The sequence below is a fragment of the Pempheris klunzingeri genome, chromosome 11 (genome assembly GCF_042242105.1).
Source record: "Pempheris klunzingeri isolate RE-2024b chromosome 11, fPemKlu1.hap1, whole genome shotgun sequence".
Classification (NCBI taxonomy): Eukaryota; Metazoa; Chordata; class Actinopteri; order Acropomatiformes; family Pempheridae; genus Pempheris; species Pempheris klunzingeri.
Window position 1 is genome coordinate 6,078,565 of NC_092022.1, and position 27,146 is coordinate 6,105,710.

Below are 27,146 nucleotides of genomic sequence, written 5' to 3' on the forward strand. Positions count from 1 at the left end.
ATTTGTAAGATTAGCATTAGCTAGGCACACCGCGAGTAAATTCTTTGCTAGCTAACTAGCTAGCGCGATCTTAACAGTTAGCTAAAGGGGAAAACCCCACAAAACATTTTCTTGTAATTTCAAATGTTGGTAGGGGTTGTTATATGGGTATGCAATGCCTTGAGACATATTAATATTGGTTCAATTCACACCCTGGCTGGGCTTAGTAAATCAACTACAATATGGAATATCAAGAACATTAAACACATGTATATAATTACAGTATGTGTTGTTCAACACCAACTCTGAACATGCACTCTTGTTTTTCAGGCGGTTCATCGGGATCAACCCTGAGCGGGGCACAAAGGCTGCAGGGGGCAAAGGAAAAGGCAAGAAGAGAGCTTCTCCCTCCTTCAGCCCTCCGGTCTCAAGTCTCCTGAAGAGACTGATGGATTTTGAGTGGGACTTCATATAGTCAGTTACACACATACACACACATAGACATGCACACACACACGTGCAGACACACAGACACACACGTAGTTGCTGCTGTTCTCAGTTCTCAAGCAACTTTTTTGTTTTGTTATTTTAGTGTTTTAAGTTATTCTCTATGTTATGAGAAAGTGTGTTAATCCTAAGAGCCACCAAACTCTTTTTGTTTAACCTTAAAAAGGTGACCTTTTCGCACAAGGTTTTGGCAAGGCAGTGCAATACTTGTTCTTGTTCTTGTTCTTGTTGATACTTTGTTCAATTTCAATAAAGAGACATGGTCTGAGAAGACACTTTGAAGTTTTATTATTTGTCTTGGCATTTTAAGTTGCACTTTCAAAGGCTATGTTTCTTTATCACATTAAAACATGGTGTTTATAACATGACATGCAAGAAGCAATCTATCAAATCACTAGGTTTAGAAAAATAAATATATTGTCTATTTTGCTAGAAGGAAATGATTAATTAACAACAAGGTGTAGTATTTTGCTGAAATTCACAGTTAAAAGCTGCAAATATACGTCTTAAGAAAAAGTGTAAATAAACGGTAATAAACTGCTAATCTTTTCAACAGTATTTTCCTGTAAAGGTTTAAAATAACAGCTTTTTGCTGTATTTATACTAACAGTAATTAACTGTAAATTTCAGCAACAGCAATATACTGTTAATTTTACAGTAATTTCCTGGCAACCCTACTGCCAGTTGTTTACCGTTTTTTAACAGGGGGAATTTCTAAGAGTGTAGCTTTGCTGTAATATAACAGTATATCATGATTTTTCTTACTTATACTTATACCCATGCTCTATAATTTTTTTATTGCCAGAAGTCACTAAGAACCCTATTAAAATTACAAATTGATTACCCAAGAGTGTGGGCAAAGGCGAGTGCAACAACATGAAAGGATTGCAATGTAGTACTGGCACAAAAGAATACAAAAAAGTACTTCACTGAACGTAATTGGCAGCTGGCTGCATGGAAAAGAAGTAAAAACTGTGTTATGGTGGGCTTAGAACAAAGTAACACAGCAGTAAGAGAGGAAGCTAGAGGTGGAGTTGTCAGAACTGACTGTAGAAATGGCCTAAATACCCAGGGCTGCCCCCACCCCACACCTACAGTAGAATTACACAGCTTCGGTACAGAGTAGCCGTGTGAGGACATAAAGACCACCTTGATCTGTGTTTATACAGTTCTAAGTAAAGCGATGAATATTCTCCTGTCAGTGGTCTACTTAATATTGAAGAATCATCGGAGCATTTATCAGGATGTAGCTCAGTGTTTAGAGCTGCAGGTGGCAATTTTACTGGATTATAATTTATTTGGAACTAACAACTGTGAATCAACATGTTTGACAGCAAAACACAATGTGCAAATCTCTGAAATTATGCTCTGCTATTCTTATTTCAAAGTGACATGTGTGAAAAACCAAGAGACGTCTGAGGCAGCAGGAATGACTCTCTACAAGCTGCCTTGCCAATTATAAAATCATTACTTACAGTACGTTGTTTTGAATTTTCATGTTTTCTCCTGGTGTAACTCTGTCAACGTTTATCTGTGTTGCACTACTTTCTTGTTGCTGTTTCATTACACTCGATTTTTGCCTGCTTTTGTGATGTTTTGTGCCTTTTCTCCAAAGACCTCTATGACATACCTGTTTGCTGAACATGCTCTATAAATAAACTTGACATGAAGACAATATATCACCAAGAAAAAATGGAAGGGTGTGCTGATGAAATTTCTCAAGCTATCGAAGGGCAGAATATCTGGGACAGATTTTAAGGAGATGAATCAGCTCAGATGGTGTAACTCTAGGAACAAGGAACATAAAGCACGCGAGTCTATCTGTACTGTCTCTACTGTAATACTGGATTCATTACCGGCAGCCAACTTTATAAACTCCTGTGCCCTGCTCTCACTCAACCTTTCTACCTAACATCCAAACATGCAGCAGTAGCTCCAGCAAAAATTACAATTACAGTGTTAAACTTCCCATTTAATTCTATATTGCATGTTATCAAATCCCATGCAAAGACCAAAACCAACAATGTGTTGGCTTCTCAGTACTTTTTCATTTTCTTATGCTGCCTGTGGCCCCAAGCCCATTCATTAGTTCCTTGTGAAGATGCAAATCTTTAAAAGTGGGTCAGACATACCTAGTTTAATTTCTGAAAAAGACTTGTTTTCAGCTATTTTTCAGCTGTGGATTAATACACGTTTTGTGAACTAGTTAGTATTCATGGCAGCAGTACAATGTATGTGGAATTGACTCAGCATAAACTACAGTTCCCATGTTCATTGTTATGAAGGATCACGTGTTTTGTTGATGGCTTTTAGTAGTTTTTGGACAATAATAAGATATATTAGGCTTTTGGATACACAAACAAGACTTGTTAGAAGGATCAATTCATTGTTGGTTTAGTTGCGGGATATAAAAAATATCAGCAGTTGTGTCCTTTAAAAATAGTAAGCGAAGTAAGTAAGCGAATAGAAAAGAAGTTCCACAGAGAGAACAATGAAATGTATCACTAATTACAGATGCAATAGAAAAGTTGATCAGTTGATATCAATTTCAATCAATTATTTTCAATTGATAGACTGATTTAGTCAGTGCAAAGCAGATTAATTGAACAAGCAAAAATGTGAAATGTGTCTACAGGCAAGAATAGAGAACAAAGTTTCCAATAACAAGTAAATACTGAATGAATATTTACTTGGTTTTGAAAGGAACTTCCAAGGACATTCTTGTTTTCTCCAAATTAGTGCCAAATAAAAAATGTTTTCCAGGAAACGTCCAAGAACCAAGTGTTATTTTTTCCTGAGTGAAGATGTGTATTTGAATAAACACAACAGTGGTAATTTTTAGTTTAACCAAAGTGCCACCCTAAGTGATGAGTTAAATGTCAACAGCTTATTGTTTATGCTTTGACTCTGAGGCAGTTTTGCTTTTAATCTGCAATTCAGTTACTTTCATTCCTCTGTTTAACAGTATAATTTCTTGTTATCCATTTTATTCTTTTCGACTTCACAGTATCAGCTATTTGGGAAAAGAAAAAGAACTGTTAATGCCTGTGGATCTATTCAACAGTTCTAAAATTTTTTTTGTGGCAAGCATTAATCCCCTCTTCATTGTCATTGACAGACACACAGCTGAAGGGGTATGAGCACAGATAATTAGCTAAGGAGCACTAATGGTGTCATTTTCCAGTCAAGTATTGTTTTTATCTGGTCTCTGATACATGCGCATGGTTCAGCAGGCCTATCATAGGACTTGCATGGCTGTGCATTACTGGGCTTTCCATCAAACATGATGGTAACAACCTTAACCAAAGTCATGCTGCAACATACACATCCATTCTCCTCTGAGCAAACAGCCTGCACTATAATACCCTTAGAGGAAGAGGAAGCCTTAGCATGTTTGAATGTCTCAAAGTAATGAATTTATACTGTATCTGACCTTGCTGCCATCAAGCCTGACTTATGATTAACTGCTTTTTATAGGCAGGTGTGGTCAGGTTATGGACAAGGGCAAATGGAGGTCTTAACAATAAATTCTACAAGCTGATTTAATGACTCAATAATATGCAAAGAGAATGTCACAGAAATCCACTTACAGTATCAAAAGTGAACACTAATGTGCGCTAAGATCATTGTACACGATCAACGGCAGCATACAAAACACAATCAAGCAACTGTCACCTGAATTAAAGAGAAACAATTTAAGATATTGTCAGAATCTGACTCATACAGCAAGATCATGTTACTGCTGACAGAGGAAATACCACATTCATTTGTTTACCGAAAAGTTGAGATCATAAGCAATGAAACAGCCCATCCTCAATTCAAACCACTAAGGCAGCTACAGCTTATGGTCTGCTATGACCACTACCCGTGCCACTGTTACACTATGTTTTAGTATTTACCCGTATGCCACAATTTCCATTTATAGCAACTACTCAGCAAAAGTAACATAGGCTCACTTTAAAGTCTGCAGATTAAGACCCTGACCTCTTGGATTGAATTAACTACATATCAAAATACATATGTAATACAGTATTTCACGTAAAGGTGAATAACTTATCCTACACTCTGTACTTAAATATTTGAGTAAATAAGATTCAAGTCAAGTTTAGCTAACAGACAGGTAAATTGTCGCCGTAGCAAAACAGCATTTTTTTTTTTTTTTAACATTTTTATGTAATGAGAGAAATGAGAAAAAGATAAAGGTTCACACAGACTAAAGAACATGAATGTATCCTCTATGATGTAACACAATATGCTAACACGCCACTCTCGCAGCATGAGGTTAAACTGATATGACAGTGTGTTGCCAGCTATGGATATTTAAATTATGTTTATGAATATATGGAAATGAATCAAGATATGAACAATCTGTAGGCAAAAACAGCTATGTGTATGTATTTACATAATGGGTTGCTTCATTATTAGATTAAACATTAAAAAAATCAGAAAAGCAATCTCATTTCAACTGGTACTGGTCAACTGGTGTCATATTTCATGGTATTAAGGAAGTATATTGCTTGAAATTTAATAAAAATTGCTAAAATACAGGATGTTTGAGACTTTTGACTACCAGCGAGCTATACATACATACGAAATAGATACTGTAAGTTGTTCTGACAGTTTCACAGCACGACCCAGTCAGCCTTTCAAAACCAAATTCAATTGTACCTTTTTTTAGCCATATTGTGCTACTGATTATTTTATTATCTCCAGTAAGCCTGATCCACAGTTCCTGGATTATTCCTGCAATATGATTCATAGCTTAAGCTATATGGATTCTGAGCATGAAATATGGGAGAAACCCATTAAAGCCACTGCTGTCTGGTAAGAATGTGAGCACAGTGTTGAGGCGTACAAACAGGTGGACTTGCCAAGACAGCTCTGAAACAGCCTCAAAACCAACTGTGATAAAAAAAAATTTAAAAAATGAAGGAAAACTTAATATAGACAGGTGAATGAACGAATGAGAAAATTATTCATTGTACACACATGGAATGTTCTACATCATTTCTTTAACTTCTGGATAAACTACTGAAATTAAACAGTTTCTGTAACTATCAATATATATAGTCAAAGGTTGTATCCAAATGTCTAGACATCCCCACACACATCTGTCTGTGTTTTACTGCATTTCATTCCCATCACAACCCAGTGTACCCTCCCAGGCTTGGTATGATGACAGTGAACACACCAGACACCCCACACTGGGTATGATCATAACCTGTGAGGTTCCAGTTATCATGGGCAGACACCCATGAGTATTTACCCAAATGGGTAACTGACAGGGTGGATGTTATCTATTTCTAAAAAGCAATTTGTTCCACCCTACATTTTGACTACATTACTAATGTAATTCCCACAAAGCTAAAAAGAAAAATAGTTAACGTAAAATAGTTAAAAATAGTTAACAGCACCATCCAGCACTTTAACATGCGAATGAACTGAAACAGTTCATGATCCCTATACTGTTCAAATACTAGCAATATCATACAAGAAGGTAGAAGGCATATATATATATATTCTACTGTGTAGCATGCTGATTCCCAAATTTATGCATCTTTGTGGGTGAACATGGTTTAAATTAGCAAAGACGAGGCAGCTTTCAAAGTGCAAAATGACTCTGCCTGCTGATTCTCAGCAGCAAACACCTACAACTGGAGATAATGGGTTACCCTCATATGGTTTCAGGAAATTATTCAGCAGTTATTCAAATTAGGACAGTATAGTTGACATCTTGATTTCTGCTATCGTCTGCTTAAAATAATTGGATTGTTTAGGTTCATAAAGCTTATAAGCAGGCAGAACCAGTCAGATGTTTTCTCAGATATCATTTATCTGAATGTTACTTCAAATGGATGTAAGTGGGTTTAATTAGATAATTAATTAAAGATGATTGAAACAGCAATTGGTTGTTCACATGGCTTTTGACCTCCTTGCAGTGCTATGTTGTGGTTTGGCGTGGTGTGGTAGTTCACAGAAAAGTCCACTAAATTATTTTATACTTTTAAACTAGTTCATCTAGGTCTGCAATTAAATACTACTGCTGTGACCCCAACAAAGGCCATGAATTACATTTCAACATGGGAGTTCATACAGAAATGAGGCAGCTAAATGTAAAAAAGGGTAAATCACTATAAATAGTTGTCCTGGACAAGGCGGATTAAACATATTTTCCCAGAGACCAAAACACAAGGTTATGCAGGATACTGGATACCTTAAGAAAATTGAAGTTGCCTTTGTAGAAAGATTTGAAAAGCCAAGTCAAAGAATAATGTTTCTTTTGATTATCAAGATGAAAAGGAGAAGCTCCAGCACCTCCAGCACTTCCAGTAGCTCAAAAGACAACGAGTGTGCATGGCTGGAGTTCAGTTTAGAGGTTGTGTGTGTGTGTGTGTGTGTGTGTGTGTGTGTGTGTGTGTCTCCATGGGTATGAAGCTGAGAGCAGAGTGCTGTAAAGGTGAGTATGTCTTTGAACTCAATTGAGTGACGGTCTGCATTTCCTTGGTTATGTATAATGGCTCACCACTCTGTGTGTTTTAGTGTTATTGTGTTTGAATATGTGCTTTGTGTGTAAACGCATCTATGATTCCCTTTTGCTTAATGCTTGCAATATTTCCTCAGCATGTATGTGTGTGAGTACAAGGGTCTGTGCGCGTGAGGTTTTTTTGTTGAGTGTGTGTGTGAGCGTACGGGGGTGGAAATCTTACGACATGTGACAGCTGGTGGGCCGATGCCAACGGGGAAGGATGGAGCAGAGAGGGAAACGACTGTTGCCATGGCAACGCCGAGCTGGAGTGGCTGATGGTCGGGTAGCGTGAAGTAGCTGCCAGCTGAGACAGCGAGAGCTGCAAAGAAACAATGCAAATGATTTGCTGTTATTATTATGGTTATGAACAACAGGGCTCAGGAATACACTTTACGCCAGAGAGACACATGTGCCATCTTAGATGACAACAACAGACCATTACACAGCTTTGGCACTCATAAGCCCTTCTCACTCCACCCGCTTCTCCACCCACGATCTTTCAACACTGTCATCCCCCAGCAGGTCGAATTCAAAACAGTTTGTCAGCTCCATTCTTGCTTCAGAAGACTTTTGACTGGAAACAAAAGAGATGGCTGGTCCTGACAGTTGTCTTAGGTTATACATGGGTGGCAACCAGATATATCAATCACTACAGAATGTGGACTTTTAATAATAGTAAAATATGATCCAAGAACTGCTGAGCAGCATGGCCACTCCACTTGCACTCTACACAAGATAAGGTTAGGATTATTCCAGCTAGAAGTGCAATGCTACAGCCACTGCATGTACAGTCAAGGACACCTTTATAGCACTAACCAGGGATGTTATGTACCGTCACTACTTACATAGTAACCACTTTAGTTTACCTCAACAACGGAGAGGACTAAACTTTTGAGGCTGTCTTCCAAGAACAATGACAACATCAGTCATTTTAGCAAGCTCTCCAAAATAACATATGTTATGCCTTCCAGCAGCCGTAGTAATTATAACAGGAGCAAAGGTGGAAGTCAGGTGATGTTGTAAAAGGGCGTAAAAAGAGCGAAAAATGTAGGTAGGCAGCCGGGGTTGACAGTTGGATCAAAAAATCATTGGACAGAAACACTGAAAACCACAATTCATTTCCCGCTTGAGACCATGTTTCAATGTTATTTTTAAAAAAGCATGGCCGTGATCATAACTCACATGTTTTAATTATAATGCAGAAACAACCAAGGTCCTGTAACCTTAACAAAGCTGTCATTTTCCAACCCTTAATCGTGCCTTTCCCACATCATAAAACAGATTGACAGATCAACAATGATTTTCAATTTTGAAAACACAGACAAATTATGTTGTCTTGTCGATTGCTTGGTGATTATCCAGAGAGGAACGAACAGTGTCTTTTGTAGTTTAATTTGGAAGACTGAGGCTGAGTTTTCTGTGAATCTATGCAAGAAGTTCCATCATACTTTTCCAGAATTAAAATCTGAGGAAAAGACAAATGTCAGTGCACAAAGAAGAGTTTTTGTCATCAATCACAGATTTTCATTACTACTGAGTGTTAAGTGAACATCTTATGTTGTGTAATGTTGTTACAATCTAGACTTGTTTGGTGATTAATCTACTTTACATCATTGCATTCGCCACATCCACTATTTTTGTACATCCATACACCTCGCCATGTATTATCCCTTGTTATGGCCTCAGAAAGCAATGTAAGCTTGTGACTCAGTTAAAGCTGCAAATGTGAAATGTGTCTGCCTAATGACCAGAATCCCAAAGAAATTTCACACATGAATTCCTCTCATCATTCATTCAACGTTTTCTGCTTCTTATCTAGTTTCGATTAGGAAAGGGAGCAAAGTAAGTAGAGGAGGTTAGACATCCTTTCCCTGACCACCTCTAGATCTTCCAAGGGGATCCCGAGGCATTCCCAGATAGCCTGACAGGATATATTATACCTCTGGGGTGAGTCTGCCCTGAGGTTTCCTCCCAGATGGATGTCCATAGGGAGGCCTCTGGGAGGCATGCTGATCAGATGCCCTAACCACAGCGCTTGACTCTCTATGCTAAAGAGCACCGATTCTGCTCTGAGGTCTTAACTTTGCCGCCAAGACATCCTCTGACAGAAACTTAATTTGGCCTTTATATCACAGGAATGTCTAATCTTAACTGATGGACGTGGCTAACCAAATGTTCTTTATACATTCCTATTATAATCATAGCTGCACTATTTTATCCTAATTGGGAGTGAATTTCAAGGATTGCAATGCTAAGTACTATTTGGGCACAATTCCTAATATCTGTCACTTCCTATTGGGAAGTGTTCCACCAATGACACCAGAAATTTTTGTCTGCAAATAGGCCTGATCTAAGGAGCCTCACTTGGGGGACCAGGGTGGCCTTTTCTATTGCAGCTCACTTTAGGCCAATAAATTAGGCAATGCAAGCGACTGAAGACTGAAAACACATTGCTTTCGGTGCAGAAGATGACTTACCTGCAAAGACTGGCAGGATCACTACTGAGTTAGATATTCAGTGATCAGCAATTGAACATTCGTTTAATTATTACAAATTTGGGCTTCTCAGATTGTATCTTCTTAAGTAGGAGAGAAACAAAGCTACAATGTACAAATGGCAACACTGCACTTTTTTTTGTCATTCATTCAACCTTTTTTTTTTTAAATCTCAAGGAATCATTGAGGCCATGCCCTCATTTTCAATGATGTCGAGAGTGTAGATCAATCAATCTTTGTTTATACAGCACCAATTCATGCAGGTCTAGACCAAACTCATTAATTAAGCGAGATCCAAGGATTCAAGAATTCAAAATTAAGGATTCAAGAATCTTGTGGCCAATACATGTGTCTTTCAATTGGTCTCATCTAACAGGGTTTGTGAATGTTATTGTTATCTGCTTATTATACTGAATTGAACCATATTGAGGAGTAATAGAGGAGATGGTCACTCACCCATTGATTTGCAGGACACATATACACTCATTGACTCTGGTATGCTTGCAAGGACATTAAATTGATTTACATTTATTCCCTTGGGCCTTAAAATAGTTCAAACAGACATTCCCATTCACGCCAAGCCTCGTCTTCCATATCAAACCAAAGAAAGGAATCACACCATGCAGACTTAAAGTGCCGCTGTGGCACATGGCCTGTACCTCATGATGAACCACTAAGTGTAGGGAGCATAACGAAGCCTTCAGTGCGTGACAACACTGTAGTCATGAGCTGAAGACACATCAGAGAGAGATATTACCTGCCTCAAGCTGAGGTCACTCGAATACGTTGTTTAGTGGCAAATATTGCATTAGCTACAGTTGGTATCCATAGCGACACGTGTCAACCTTTTCCTAGCAATGTAAGTAAGTGTGAAAACGCACACTGGCATCTTATGACCAATCAATACTATTTTATACCTTCATATTTAACCTAACCCTAATTACAGATACATACTAAATCATAACCGTAAAATTGAATGCCCATTTTTTCCCCTTCAATATACCCTTAAGTAGCTTTAAGGTTGGAAAAATCAACTTATTCCACACCGTCTGACAGCATCATACATTCTGTGTGAGCTTGCTTCAAATCTCCATTGAAGACATATGGTGTTTACACTGAGAGAAATATTCAGATGGCAGACTCTGTGTTTTTGATGACTGTACATTTCCTTCAAATGGAAAAATTCTAGATGTCTTGCGAAAATTCAACCCAAAAGTTTGGTCTCCTTGGAAATCTTAGGATATTCACTAAAAGAGAAGTAAAAAAAACTCTGTCAGCTTGAGCAATGTTTGGCTGAACAGCTTGAGCTTGTACCTGAAGGTCAGTGAGGTTTTAGTGGTTAATCTGACCCAACATTTTTACTAAGAGTCATTCCTCCTCCAAAGGCAGACAGCGTCATCAGGCAGAGCAAGTTGAGATAAGAACACAAAATAGCACCATTGGCACGTGCCATAAAATGTCCAAGTGATTATGTTTGTACCTTTCCTTCATCTGATGGGCAAGTGGTCTACTTAATTAAGACTTACACTTATTTCTATCTTGACATCTTGTAGCACAGCAATACTACTTCACTAATACTCACAGCGGGAGGGGCCATTTTCAGACCCCACTAGGTTTGACTGGGGCCTTCCTGTGTGGAGTTTGCATGTTCTTTGCATTTTTGCTTGGTTTCCTCTGGATGCTCGAGTTTCCTAAGCCAATAGGGCTACTATTGGTCAAGTTTCTAATTTCCAGATTTATGGGATCCATTTTTTTTGTTCATGCTATCTATGTATGTTGTGAAAGCAAATATTCATATCTGAATGGTTTAGTTAAGTTTTTGTTTCTGCATCATCCAAAACATCTGGCCCATCTGATATGGGATTATGGGAAGACATAGAATATCTAGTATTGTTGGGCTGTATTGGAATCCATTTTAATTAACTTGATTTAAGTTCAACACAGCTGCTGTTCAGGGTCAACAACTTTTTACTTCTTTCTTTTAGGTTTCAATACTGACAAAATTAGTATCATTTTTTAAAGAAATGGTGCATGCTAAATGTCACTGAAAAACAGATTTTAAACCAAAGTGGTTTGACTTACTTACCCATAGTTTCAGAATGGATATATTCATTTGAAAGTGCTGGCCATGCTGTAGCTGTAGGTGTAGGTGTAACCCTAAAATGAGCTGTTTTGTCTGTTAGGATAAATCAAAATGTCCTCACAATTCAAAATGTCCTAAAATGTCAAGACCAGTGGGTTGTCACAAGTCAGTCCATACAAGTATTGCTAAGCCATATCACATATCACACACACACATACATACGCATGCATGTGATCTCACATTGAGTCACCACATCCTGCACACAGAGGGTGTGAAAGACACCACACTCACTCTGCATGTGAGGATCTCTCTCTCTCTCCCCCTCTCTCTCCCTCTCACACACACACACACAAGCCAAGAGAATACGCAGAGCAAGGCAATTAGTAGTGGTGTTGCTGTGGCTGCCAATGTTCTGAACTCAGCCTGTTTGCCCTGACAGCCAAGCAGATCATCTGTTCACATTCTGGCTTCATGGGACTTGCATGTGTGTATGCGTGTGTATGTGTGTGTGTGTCTGTGCAAATGTGTCTGAGGCATTAAATGTGTGTACATGTATAGTATATGCTAACCTCCCTCATTTCTGTGAGTGTGATTTAATGTGTGTGTAACAAAGACCCTCATGAATGTTCTTCTGGCTGTTTCCTGACAGTCTGTATGTGCGTATGTGCGGGCGGAGAGACTGCGACTTGGGGGTCAAGCTCGTCATGCGGCTCAAAGAAAGACAAGTGAGAACAGGTGTGCTTTAAAAGGGGGGGGGGGGATTAAGAAGGAGATCTATTGACAAAGATGGAGAGATTACTGGAAAGAAATATTGAGAACAAAGGGCGGAGGACTCGAGCACACAGTAAAGGAAAATATTAGAGATAAATCAGAAAGGGGGAGTAGCAAGTCAAAGTGTGAACAGTGGGGGTTGGATGCGTAATGATGAGTGATAATTGTGTGAGCGTGACGAGAGAAACTAAAATGTGAGGACATGTAGGACAGAGTGAAATGCTACAAGACATGAGGAACAGTGAGATTAATCTCAAACAGCAAAGACAAAGTGAAAATTATACTAATGGAGCAAACAGCCAATATTACAACCAAAGAAGAAGAACATGTGCTGTGATTAAATCGCTGAAGCTGGTCAATTCATGCTATGAAGAAAAGTTGTCTGGATGGTTCGATGTCTTATGCAAAAGTATTTATTGATGCTTGGTTGAGGAGAACAGAGAAATTATCGGTGTTATAGTGTGGAAGCTGCACAATGCTGCCTCAATTAGAGGTGACTGGTGCATGGCCAAATGTGGTTATTATACACGTACCTAAAATGTGTGTGAATGGTCTTTTGGTTTTCAGGTTTCTAAACAGGGACCCATGGCCATCCACGTTAATCCAGATTACAGTGTATGGATCTCCAAGTCACCACCAGCACATTTCTCCTACAGGAGACAGTCTATCTTGCAATGTCTGGAACACAGCACAACTATCAGCTGTGACCTTGGTAACCCCAGCAACAGAGCTTGGGTTCTTATCTGAAGGGCAGCAACCACTTCCAACAGACGGCCAAACTTTGCTCTAAGAACAGAGAAAGGGCTTCTCCAAAATTTTGGTCTAACAGTTGACCTGAATGTGACCCCCTGACATGGTCATGGTCAAGGAAGGAAAACTCCTTCACAAGTGAAACTGTACCTGAAATTGAGGTAACTATGGTGAATAAATAAGCCTAAAATATTAATAACAGAGGAACAGAAATAATAAATAATAAAATGAAATAATAAATTGTGTTGTATGAGGCTATGCCAGTACCTTATATCAGTAACAATTATCATTATTAACTATAACTAACGACAGGTTATAGTCTAGATAGTAAGATATTTTTTATATCAAGTAAATCCCAAGCCCACGTTCAATTTCTATTTATACATTTATATTTTTTCCTCACTGGCATGCAGACAGCATCAACCCATTTTGCAAAGGTATAATCAAACTGCAGCTCTTGCGGTTTGAAAATGACACCCTTTTAAATCCCAATTTCAATTGCAATCATTCAGCCCTAGTTTGGGCCTAAAAAGAAAAATGAATACATCTTTGTGCTTAACATTTTCTTTTTCCAAAAGACTAATCCTACCTGTAATTTTCCTTTGATTATAGCATTTTTCAAAATTTCATCTCAATGGCAAGTTTTTATTTGTATAAAAATTAGCTTTCTGCCAAGCTGCCGCCGGCATATTACACTTTTATATACTACACATAATGGCTTTAATGTTAGTTGGCCAAAAAAAATCATCAATCATCAATCATCTTTTCAACACAAACTGAGCATTATAAACTTCACATAGGTCAGATGTTTGATTGTTCACAGATACAAATGTGACCCCACCGCACTTGAAAAATAAGTAAATGCTACAAATGATTGCAAATGATTTACAAATTAAAAAATATAGGGCGGGAAATTCATCATGTCCCTCTTTATGTTTAGATTCAAGACTCGTTATAAAAAATGTCACATTACACAAACAGAGGTGCAATTACACCTCTTCATCTTGTGAAACCGTGAATCCTGTGTTCCAAATGATCTGGCAGCCTTCAATACTATAGTTTCCATTCAGATTCTCAAAAACTAGAATATAAGGCCCTCACACTGGTATAGCTATGCTTATACCATGGTCTGGGGAAATGTTCAGCTCTGATTGGCTGCTGGGTGTCTATTAAAACACTATAAAGGGCAGCTAAGTAGTTCCAGTTGAACTGTCTATTCACTGTTCCAATGCAATACGCTGGCTACATTAAATGAATAACCATAGCAACAGGGACGCAGACAAAGCTTCTGCTTACAATTTATTGCAACACATTAAGAGGCTAACTTATTTCCAACAGTCCTTCAGGTTGTCATCCTCTGAACACCACAGGACTGAAACAGAAGCTGCAGGATGTACAATGGCGCTTTGAACTCACTGAGACTTAATATCACATCATCGCTCTCTGATCGCATCTTTGAACAGTTCACACATCTTGCAGTGGCAGTGTTATCCCCTGGCATTATCCCTTACACAAAATACAGTTTGATCTTATTCACAGCTAATGTGCCTTAACATTTAACATTTACATTGGTGTAAGTTTAAGACTATCAATTATAGAAATCCATCTCTTCAAAACGAATGTTAATCAGCAAATTTACGTGAGGTACTTTTCTCTCTCAATTACTTCGGTAGTAGTAAGCTGTAAACTCCACGGTGTGATTATCAATCAGTCAATCTTCCAGTCAATCTTTACTTTTATATCATGAGACAAACTCCTGCATTGACAGAAATCCAGTGTAATTTCAGAGAAAATATTGAATCTTTACCTAGCTCACATCAATACTAAATATCATTAATTTCTTCGTAGCTTGAAAATTACGTTCTACTGTGTGGGTATAATTACATTTACCTCTTCACTTGCTAATGTTAAGACGAACAGAAGGATTTACACACAGCAATATAGGCTGGGGTGCTACAACACCAATAAAGATTGCTCTGAAATCATGAATCCTATTCTTTTGGAAAACACATTTGATAGACAGATCAGGCACCAGCTAGAACTGTGAGAAAGAAAGCTGGAAAAATTATGCCTGATTGAGCTGCTACCGGCTGCCAAACAGCTCTCTGCCAGCAACAAACTGATACATGGCCTCACCTCTAGCCTGCAGACTACAAGACCACCTGGGTCAACAGAACATGAGCACGACCCTGAAACATGACCGCAGCCCGGTGCGAGAAATCATCATCAACACAGGCAAATAAGCTCAGCTGCTCTCCCAAATGTTGGCAGTGAATACCAAAGGATCCTTAGCATTCTGCACCATGGAAAACCGAGGGTGTCAAGGATCAATAATTTATGCGAGAAAGAGAAAGTTGTCAGATCTAACAATGCCTACTGAAAGAGCAGGAAGGTACGGCTTGTTTACAGAGCCATTTCAGAGGAGGACGCCATTGATTAATCCGCACGAGACAGTAAAGTTGAAGAAGGGAGGAAAAATTTCGCTTAAGAGGCAAAATCTACATAGGATTGAAACAATCATTTTTTCATAACAGTATCTTTGAAAGGGTGGGAGACAGAGACATAGAGAGACACACGGACTGTATTTGTGAATTTTGCAGCAACACTAGAGTCGTGATGAATTGCAGGGTGACTGCCAACAGCAGTGGCATGGCTTCACAGTGTTTTCTCTTTCATTTCTTTCTGCAAAAATTCTGGATGGCCATCAGATAAATAGCTGTGCACAACAAGCATCCAGGACACTAATGACTGCTCTTTTACCCCATATTTATCCAGGAATAGGTGTGCATAGGAGAATATATGGGACATTTGCTATAAACATAAAGCTGCATTTGTGCCCACTTGGAAATGGAAGATCAAGGTAAAAACGTCTTAGCAAATGTGCAGCCCTGTTTATTAGGAATCACGTTCATATACAACTAATTCGTAATAAATGGGAAATTTGAGGAAAACATAGTGCCGATCTTATCATGTTTTCTATTAACATATTGATGAAATACTGTTAAAAAATGTACCTAGCAAGTCAGAAAACTGTTGATACTGGGCAACTAACTAGAATGCTCTCTGACAATGTGTCTTCTTTGCTTTTTGTATTTTATTTCATGTGCATTTTATATGTTTTCAACCAAAATAACTTTAACTGAAGTCCCCTTAAACTCCCCTAAACCACAGACCAGAGTGTGGATACAAACTCTGGACTCCTGCACTTTGAACACACACCATTCACTCTGATCACCTCCCTGCGACTCCACTGAGTAGATAAATAGCGTATTTCATTCACTCAAAGAAACAATGTTTGCAAAACCTAATTGCATACATGTTTGCAAGGCATAATTAGAAAAAACAATTTAGTTGTATACAAATGCAATTTCTAGGAGACAGGGTTGCAATGTGGCTATTTACACATTTGGCCGACAACATTAGCATTCATTTGTAGTTGTGTTTATGACTACCTAACAAATGTTAGTCAAGTATACACTCTCCTTTTCACTTTGTTTTGGACTCCACCAACTCTTGAGGAAAATATTTGGCTCTTTAGCTGCTGGAGATTTGATGTACTTCACCAGTGGTAGCTGAGCTGCTTCATTAAAAACAGCTGCTTGCTGTGGCTAGACAATGGTGCAGGCTGGAAAACTAAAACACTGAGCTAACAGAGGCTAAACACACAAGACACATGGTAATTTACTATTTACATTTTCAACAAAGAAATAATGCAATTTTCTTTTAATTAAGTGAACGCAGCATGATAATTGTTCATGCACACAGACTTAAGCTAGGCTTATACTTGCCACAGTGTCTCCAGTGAGGGTGCATACGCCAAATTGTATGTCATCATGGCACATGGCCTCACAGCGCTTGGTCGCTCATCTCTGAATTGTTGCAATTAGGTGCGTGCTGCACTTCAAGATGGAAGTGGTCAAAGTGGACTGTCAAACAGGCTCACCTCTACACACCCCCGTATAGCCCTTCATTGCTCTTTTTTCTTTATACTGCGAACATTTGCACACATTCTTTTTTTTTTTTAAACACTGAAACAGTACAGCTCCCTTCAATAAACCTGTTCTGATTCTTGCACATCACTAGTTCAGCTCCTGATGATACACAAGATATCCTCAAAGTTACAACCAGCGTCTCCCGCAAACTGACCATGCTACAGGTACAGGTGGATGCGGTGCAGCAGCTCACAAAGACGAGACTTTGACATTCAGAGATACTGTAGCACATGACAGCCATTTTGTGACGTCTCTTTGGGACAGACGACCATCTCATCTCAACAGATCCTCGCACCCTCAGCAGTAAGGAGCTGGTTGAGTTCCTAACGCACAGAATATTTTGTTTGTTGAAAACACATTAAGTATAAACGCTACTTTGCATGCTCGTATCTCGTGTGCCATCTGCAGAGGCCAGTGCCAAAGTGTCTGGCGCGAGCGTAAACAAAGCTTTAATGGGTCTGGTATGACCAGCAGTGGCTTATGGAGGATAACGTTGGCCACGTGTGGTTCCATTCGACTTGCTCTCAGTAAGGTTGCTCAGTGGTGATGTTAAATCTTGTTCTTTTGTGTTGTAATTGTTACTTGTGGCCACACTGGTAGTTGTTTTTGCAAAATGCACATACTCTTGGTTTAATTCTTCAGAGTCACGGAGCGCCCGTCGGCGTCAAGACACAAACACAAAGAAAGGCAAGCTAAACAGCTTTAATGGGAAACAAAGGTAAAATGAAAAGTAGTAAAAAAAAACGGCCATTTTACCCCAAGACTCTGGAGGGTTAAATAACAGCTTATTAAAATGTTTTTTTTTCTGTTTTACTATGTGTTCTTCACCTTTGGTGCAAAGTTAATTAATCTTCTGGGAAAATGAAGATGAACTTTAACCCTTCAACCTTGCAGATATGACATAAGCAACTACCAATTTGCAGTTGAAAATACTTCTAGGATCACCAAGGAAATTCAAGCAAAATCATGCAGTGGACAAACCATATTTTCTTTTAAAAACAATCCTATTTCTTTGATAGAACAGATGCTTTATGATTTCATTAATTAGTTAATACATTTGGGGAAAAAAAAGACTGTACATGCAGAGTGGTATGTTAAAAACCACCATCTTCTTGTGTCATCCCTAAAGACGTACCCAGGATGACCACAGTCATCTCTTATTACCCACTGGGAGCTGCCCACTCGCAGGCTTCCACCGCTTAATCAAAATGAAGGTCGATTTGTGGAGTTCATGGGTGCAGCGCTCTCACAGCTCCCAGCCCCTGTTGGTTCAATTTAAAATGAGTCGACAATACAGACTGTGGCTCATTTTGGTCCACAGAGCTAACACTGAAACAGAGCTGATCTCTCTCCTCCTCCGCTCTATGGCACTATGTTAGCGTGTGTGTTTGTGTGTACATGTGTGTCTTTGGCCTCATCCTGAGAGAAAGTAGCATCCATCACAACTCCCAGTCTCCACTGGCACTTCCACTCAGGCTGAGGGATGATTGTAACGCCCTGTACCTTAGCTCAGCCTGGGTGAATAGACACACAAAACACACACACAACAGCACGCACTATTGGTATATGTTACATATGGTTGATGTGTGGTATTGTACCTAGAATGGGAAATGAGTCAGACATTTTCGCCCACTTCAGATTTGATAGATGGATCATTATGGTGCAGTTAAATTTATTACTGTGGAATTGATCAGTACTATATCAGTTGCCTAGCTGTGGGATGCCTCTAACATACACTGATGCTAATGTGACATTTAATCTGATTTCATCCAACTAGGCATGATTATCATCATCATTATTACTATTTTTCAAGTTTCTGTGCTGATTTAAATGTTCCATGATTGACATGATATTTTGTTGTCTTTCACCAAGAATAACATTTTCAAGAGACACACGCCCACACACTTCCACTTTTCCTTTGCCAAGGCAGCGGCATGTGTATTCAGTAAAACTGTGGCTGCAGGATGTTTTGATACCCAACCTTTCTGGAATCTCATACAGGTGAGTCAAAAGATTAAAGCAAAAACAAAAAAAATACTTCTAAACACGTCTCTCTGTACTAATGCCAACTATGCCTCCTGATTATAGTAAGAGATCTGGGACAGATAATGCATTCTTCCTGACACGTATATATACCTACACATGCTTATACCTCACCTGCAATTTCTGTTGACAAACCACGCACACAGCATGACTGTGGGTTAGTCAAGATTTATGATCTTTGTCTTTAGAGCATGGAAGTGGGGCTGTTAAGGCGTGTTAAGACCAAAAGCACAGTAAATTTTTGCCTCACATTACTCCTGCAAATACAGCCACTCCAGTGTTTTTGTGGAGCATGCTGCAACAGCTAATTGGAAAGCTTTTTCAAGAGAGGAGGAGGGGCTTAGCTAAGCTGCATACAACATACCTAAGCAATGTTTATTCACGCCATCAACAACGAACGAAATCACAACTATTGCTGCCTTGTACCTGTATTGGAAGGCAAGGCAAGTTTATTTGTATAGCACATTTCCGCAACAAGGCAACTCAAAGTGCTTTACATATTAGCAAAACGAGAACATAAAAGCAAATTTAAACATACATTATTTAACAGATATAAACAGATATAAAAACAAGTAAAATAGAAGGGAGATAAAACAAGTCCCAGATATGCTGGAAATGGGAGGGCAGGTTAGTGTTTGTACTTGTTTGTAGTAAAGTATAACTGAGAGCTGGAAAGATTTTCTGAACCAACTATGAAAACCTATGGTTTCGCCCACTTTTCTCCTTTTTTGTTCTGTCCCGAATAGTAAAGATGTTGAATCATAGAGCTTCAGGTACCCACAGACTCTTTTTTTATATTGTTAAACCTAATTCTATACAATGGAAGTTATGGCAACAATGACTTAAGATTTTCCTTTCACTAATTGAATTCATTGTTTAGTTGATAAAAGTCCAAAGAAATGTTTTACAATCAACAATCCCCAAAGTGTTTAATTCATAAACACATAAAGCCAGTTTTGCCTAATAAATGAGTTCTACCAGTCAGTACTTTTTATATTGACAATAGATGAAATGGCATGTGTGATGTGAATACAGTGTAGCCTTGCTCTTTAGTGATGAAGTTAGAACATTGGACAAAACATTTTATAAGCTAGTGCTAGCTGGTTTAGGGCTTAGGGTTTAGTCGCCTGTACAAGTAAGTAAGTGACAAGGTGTCTTACCCCGGGGCCTTGAGGAGATTCTGGAGGAGAAGATGGTGGAATGTATTTTTGACCTAAAAACACAAACAAAACAAAGGAAGATAAAGACAAAATACTGACTGCATATATATATATATATATATATATATATATATATATATATATATATATATATATATATATATATATATATATATATATATATATATATATATATATATATATACATACATACAGTACAGGCCAAAACCTTCTCATTCAATGCGTTTTCTTTATTTTCATGACTATTTACATTGTAGATTCTCACTGAAGGCATCAAAACTATGAATGAACACATGTGGAATTATGTACTTAACAAAAAAGTGTGAAATAACTGAAAACACGTCTTATATTCTAGTTTCTTCAAAGTAGCCACCCTTTGCTCTGATTACTGCTTTGCACACTCTTGGCATTCTCTTGATGAGCTTCAAGAGGTAGTCACCTGAAATGGTTTTCACTTCACAGGTGTGCCTTGTCAGGGTTACTTAGTGGAATTTCTTGCCTTATTAATGGGGTTGGGACCATCAGTTGTGTTGTGCAGAAGTCAGGTTGATACACAGCCGACAGCCCTATTGGACAACTGTTAGAATTCATATTATGGCAAGAACCAATCAGCTAAGTAAAGAGAAGCGAGTGGCCATCATTACTTTAAGAAATGAAGGTCAGTCAGTCCGGAAAATTGCAAAAACTTTGAATGTGTCCCCAAGTGCAGTCGCAAAAACCATCAAGCGCTACAACGAAACTGGCTCACATGAGGACCGCCCCAGGAAAGGAAGACCAAGAGTCACCTCTGCTGCTGAGGATAAGTTCATCCGAGTCACCAGCCTCAGAAATCGCAAGTTGACAGCAGCTCAGATTAGAGACCAGATGAATGCCACACACACTCTAGCAGCAGACACATCTCTAGAACAACTGTTAAGAGGAGACTGCACGAATCAGGCCTTCATGGTCAAACAGCTGCTAGGAAACCACTGCTGAGGAGAGGCAACAAGCAGAAGTGATTTGTTTGGGCCAAGAAACACAAGGAATGGACATTAGACCAGTGGAAATCTGTGCTTTGGTCTGATGAGTCCAAATTTGAGATCTTTGGTTCCAACCGCCGTGTCTTTGTGCGACACAGAAAAGGTGAACGGATGGATTCTACATGCCTGGTTCCCACCGTGAAGCATGGAGGAGGAGGTGTGATGGTGTGGGGGTGCTTTGCTGGTGACACTGTTGGGGATTTATTCAAAACTGAAGGCATACTGAACCAGCATGGCTACCACAGCATCCTGCAGCGACATGCCATCCCACCCGGTTTGGGACATGTTTTCAGTTATTTCACACTTTTTTGTTAAGTACATAATTCCACATGTGTTCATTCATAATTTTGATGCCTTCAGTGAGAATCTACAACGTAAATAGTCATGAAAATAAAGAAAACGTATTGAATGAGAAGGTGTGTCCAAACTTTTGGCCTGTACTGTACACATATATATAGATATCTTGGTGTTCACAGTAACAGTAAGTGTGTAAAGTTCATCAGATTAATGTGTTTGTTCTTATTTATGTATTATCACTTGATGCATGTCACTTGGCTACGTGCGAACAACCCCAGTTCAGTGTTTAACAAGCTCATTTAACAGCACTGTATGTAATGCTCTGCATACCTCGCAGCACTATTCATTTATGCCGTGGTTAGACATTTAATGGAAAATTAGCTTGTGACAGGAACTGGAAGTTGACAGTACAACGTCATCTTTTCAGACTGTTGTCAGATGACATTCCGACATATAAAGAATATACTGTAACAACATGTACTGAATAACTTCAGCTGAGTAAATAACACCACTGAATAGTGGGATGACAAAACTACGTACAATCAGCAACAAATCTATCCAATTTCACACAGGCAGAGTTGGATTTAGATGTCACACTGAGTTTAAAGTCTAACAATGCTTCCTGAGGTTTTTGGTTGGTAGCCATGGTAATACTGAAATGAAAGGCTTTCCAGCATCTCTTTGTCCTCCTCTCCCACTCTTTCTCGCTCTCTGTGCTGAGCTTAACTGGCCTTTTGGAAATTGCTTCAGTTGCCTGGGGTATCTTACTGTAGCTCCCATCTGTTCAGACTACATGCACATAGAGTGGACACAGTGCAGGACTGGCTGGCTCTCTGTCACAAATGTACTCTGGCACCAACCCCCCATCCCCTCGGGCAGCCATTTTGTTTTTAGGGCTTTTTCTCACTGTTTTACGTCTTGAGCTGGTGGAAAATGTGTTTCACCTCATTAGCAGCACTGACATCCAATTGATTGTTTATTCATGATCAATGAGAGGCATTCTTGACAGCTTAGCAAACTAGCAAATGTATGAGTGGCAGATACAAGCACCTATACATGTACAAGGCATCAGGGACTGAGGAAAATGAAGAATACATTTAAATATGTAAACGTGATGCATCATTAAAATTCATTAATGAGAATCTGTGTCAAAACAGCATGATTGCCTCCATATTTTACTCCTCTCAGCTTATCATTAGAAGCAGAGTGATGTGTTATGGTCACGTAAATAACAAGGGATTTTGTAGCTAAATTATAGATTAATGAAACAGTATGGACTTAATAAGAGTTTCCAACCCCTCTTACTAGAAGTCATGTTGATGTCCATCATGAATAACTTGACTTAACTGGCAGTGTTTTGTTTCTTCCTACAATTTTCATAGGCTGTCAAAGACAATGAGCTCTTTCCACATTAATAAATATATATGCATCAAAGACATGAATTACATATTTCAGACTAGCCATGAATTTCATATTTATCTAAATAAGCTATCTGCAATGGAAAGCAGGGCACGTACAGGCATGTACATGCACCCATACACACACACACAATCTGGGAAAAACAGAGTCAAGGATGAGAGATTCATGATATCATTCTCCTCTGAAAACTAGCCCAAATCATTCGGGCTTCTTAGGCTATCCTTTGAGGACACTTGAGAACTGATTAAAATGTCATTAATAGGCTTTGCCAAAACTCTACAAACCCATGAAGTAAGCCCTGATCAACACTATTCTTCTCTCCCAAGATAAGTTAACAGCATCATTAGTGGGGAAATTATTGAGTATACGACCAGGGTCCACTCAAGTTCTTCTTGCCGTCAGTGGGATTGAGTGGCTGTGTGTAGTGTTTACTACACTTTTAATCAATTCACTGACAGACACAAAGTAAATCAGCAGTGTGGGTTTCAATAAGAGATGCAGACAGTGGCACATCATTTATCTTTGGCTGTGTGCAGGATGTGGAATATTTAAACAGAACTTTGTTTCTGTGGGAGGCCTCTTTAAAGCTTGCGCTCAGCAGTTATTTTTGGAGGGATATTGTGGAGCGGTCATGCTTAATTGGGAACGACGGAATAAAAAAGCTTCTCTTACAGCAGCATACGCTGATAACCCCCTTAAAATGGGAAGAGGAAAAAAAGGAGTTGGTTCAGGTTTATTTTCACATTCTTAATCACTGCACTTATAAAGCAAAGAACAGCCAATATGCGTGGTGACACAAGTGGGTGATGCTACTAAAATGACTTTCAAATGTACACTGAAGTTATTCTGCTATAATAATATCACTTATATGGGAAATAAGTTTATCATTGCTATTTGCAATCATGTAATTGAGTCAAAGTAAAAAGTTATTTTCTAGCACAGCAACAAATTAAAGGAGTAATTTGAGAATCAAAGGGCAAAAAAAAAAAAAGGGCAGGTAAAGTGTGGGCATTCATACTTTGATGGAGCTTAGTTTGGCCTGCCGTGGATAATCAGTATCACAGGCCTGCAGCAATGGCAATATTAAAGTAATGGAAACTCTCCAATTAAAACAGATTTTATTAATAAATAATACTGTTGAAAATAAAATAGGCCCTCAGAGCTGCATAGCCTGCATGTAGTGCCTGGTTGCCTTGGCAATGATAAACTGCAGTGGCATTGCTAACTGCTAATCAGCTATTCAGGCTTTGGCTCTAACTGTTAGGAGAAAAACGATTAAAAACAAAGAAAATATCAACTGCTGTAAGCTATTTAATTAGGATGCAACCTTGCAACCGTGAAACTGCGTCTGGTAAACGGTAAGTCAATAGCTATCCAAACAGAACATTTGGCCTAATGGCGGCGTTACAGGATGGGAAAGGCAGATATTAATGTGTGTACCACATTTCTTAGCAATCTATCCAACAGTAGTTGACATATCTCACTCAAAACCATAAATGTCAACCCTGTGGTAGCAGTAGTGGAAAAGTAAGGGGTTATCAAAGTAATTAGGATTCATAATTTGGGAACCATGAATGTCATGTCAATATGGAAATGTTCGTGCTAATTTGCCTAGTAGATATTTCACAGGATCAATGAAAACTATGACCGGCTGGTAGCACCAGAGGAAAGGTTAGGGGATAATTAAAGTAAGTGAGATTCATCCTCTGGACACTATGAATATGTGTTACGAAATGTCATGGCAAACCATCCAACACCTGTCAAGATATTTTACTAAAAACCCAAAATGTCAATCTGCTGGAGAAGTTAGGGGATCGCCAAATTCATTAGAATGCATCTTGTGGGAACTGTAAATACATGTACAGAATTTCATTGCAATCCACCAAGTAGACTATCAAATATTTCACTGTCATTTCAGAAGGCTAGCAGGCAGTACGGCTAAAAGGCTGAACTGTAGAAGAAATCCATCCCAGTTTACAGCCTGACTTCCCTTTGATAGAGATACAAATATTATTATTAGTTTTTAATTTTAGCAGCACAATATAGTAGGAATCCAAAGAATGAAAATAGTGAATATGTGTGTTATTGTCTATATTCAGGCCAAAGTCCCCCTCTTAGAGCACACATTAGTATGAGGACGCAAAATAAGGCTTATTCAAGATCAAGAGGCCCTAATGGACAGCCAAAGTCTTCTCCTAGCACTTTGAGTTTATCCCTTTATTCTTCTCAGACGCAATCATGAAGCATGCTAATCATACAGAGAGCAGGTGGTGCAATTGAGATAACACAGCAGAGGTAGGGGCTGCTGGGGGCATTTTATGCAGAGCACAAGATGGTTTGATGCTTGTTGCTTGGAACTTGGGCTGATTACACCTGGGTGTTGCCACACACTTAAGGTGCAGCCACAAAACAATTTCCAAAATCAGAGCACATACTTTCTGGTCAAATAAACAAACCTTTGTCAAAAAGAAACAAACATTTGGTTCCCCTTAAAGCTGTGAGCAGTAGAGAGCCTCTCATTCCCCTCTTGGAGGAAAAGGCTCCCATTCCTTTCTGATTAACATGTGGTTAAAAAAGCCACTATGGACTACATGATGATATTTACCCTGTGAAGGTGATGAAGGTGATCTTCTTTGGCGTGACACATCCTCCTGCTTTGTCATCAGTGATGACTTTGGGCTGGGTGCTTTCTTCTCCAGACTGGACGACAGCTGAAACGTTATTGTATCCTTCGCTTCCAAGAGCTCCATGGGAGGAGAAAGTTACACAGAATTACACAAAAAAGCAGTTGGAGGACACAACTTGAATGAATGAGATAGCAGAAAGAGGAAGGAGACATGTGGGGGTGACGTGTAGATATTTGCAAATACCTGAGCTGTGTGAAAATTCACAGCTTCGGTGCGAACAGTCAAGTCATCACAAGATGACGGCATTTGCACCCTTTGAAATTTTTAATAGTCTCCATAAAGAAATGTGACTTGCAGACAAAAGCGTACTGTAAACTGTGATGTTGATTTACAGTGGAAAGCTTTTAAGAATGATGTATTCTGACTTTGAACACGTACTGTATGAGGGCCTAACAATGAAGACAGCTTGTCAAAGATCTTAATGCACAATAAAATGCCAAAAAACAATTTAGATAATGTGAAAGTTTTTGTCTTCAGGGAAAGATCTGCATGAGTACTCAAAGGTGCTGAAAACAGCATCTTGTCTAAACACCTTTCAACGCATTGTTTACATTTTGTACCTCCATCAAAGACGCTGCTGTGTGTTATTGTGTACCTGAGCTGTGCCTGGAGCTGAGAGTAGCGCAGGGCTCTGAGTTTTGGCAGACATCTCTGTGCTGTAGACCATGACTCCATGAGGGCTTGGCTTTGCACCTCCTTGCAGAACAAGCTGTATCTCTTCCCCCTTTCCGTCAGCTGGTTCCTTGAAGGGGCACCAAATCCCCCAACGAAGGCACTGCAAGAAGGCTGCTCGGGATGTGGAGGTGGCAGACAGCTGTGTGATGGACAAACACACATTAGAGGACATTCAGACAGCAACATGATTATCATTTTCATATATGGAAACAACCTTGATTAACTTTTTTGTGACTCCACAGAAAATAGTCTTTCTTGAAGTAATATGAAAGACTTGTACTTGTTTTTCTTTCTTTGTTCTGCATTTCTTCAGATCCTGGTCTTTAATTCTGTTCCAATATAGCTATGTTGCTGGTCAAATATTTGGCAGCTTCTCTTCATTTGTCACTTTGTCAAAATAATTGTTGATAGGTTTGAGAAACCCAGGATAGGTTTCTTTTTGCAGTGACCCTAGGTCTGTAGTGCGATTTAGTGTAAGTGTTTTCACCATCCTCAAAAGGAGCAAACTGCAAACTTTCAGAGCCAACTTTCAATTCAACGGAGAGTCAATGTTTGATATTCATAAGATACACGATTCAGTGTTTAGAAAAAGCAATTACCATCCCCTTCATATGGAAACATGGTAGATGCCATGCAGCATCAAGGAGTCTGCTGAGAGTTGCTCAGCATGGCACAGTAGCAGTTTGTAGCCTAATGAAAAACTATTATTAGATAGTACATTA

At 39.0% G+C, this 27,146-nt stretch overlaps 1 protein-coding gene across 1 annotated transcript in view; it reads right to left on the reverse strand.

The window, feature by feature from the left end:
- nphp4 (nephronophthisis 4) overlaps positions 1-27,146 on the reverse strand; it is a 153,849-nt gene that overhangs the window by 49,507 nt on the left and 77,196 nt on the right. Inside the window, exons 9-12 of the mRNA XM_070840057.1 lie at positions 26,345-26,563; positions 25,668-25,806; positions 20,307-20,359; positions 7,194-7,331 (exon numbers count right to left, since the gene is read on the reverse strand). Coding sequence (XP_070696158.1) covers positions 7,194-7,331; positions 20,307-20,359; positions 25,668-25,806; positions 26,345-26,563 — 549 coding nt within the window. The remainder of the gene's footprint in view (positions 1-7,193; positions 7,332-20,306; positions 20,360-25,667; positions 25,807-26,344; positions 26,564-27,146) is intronic.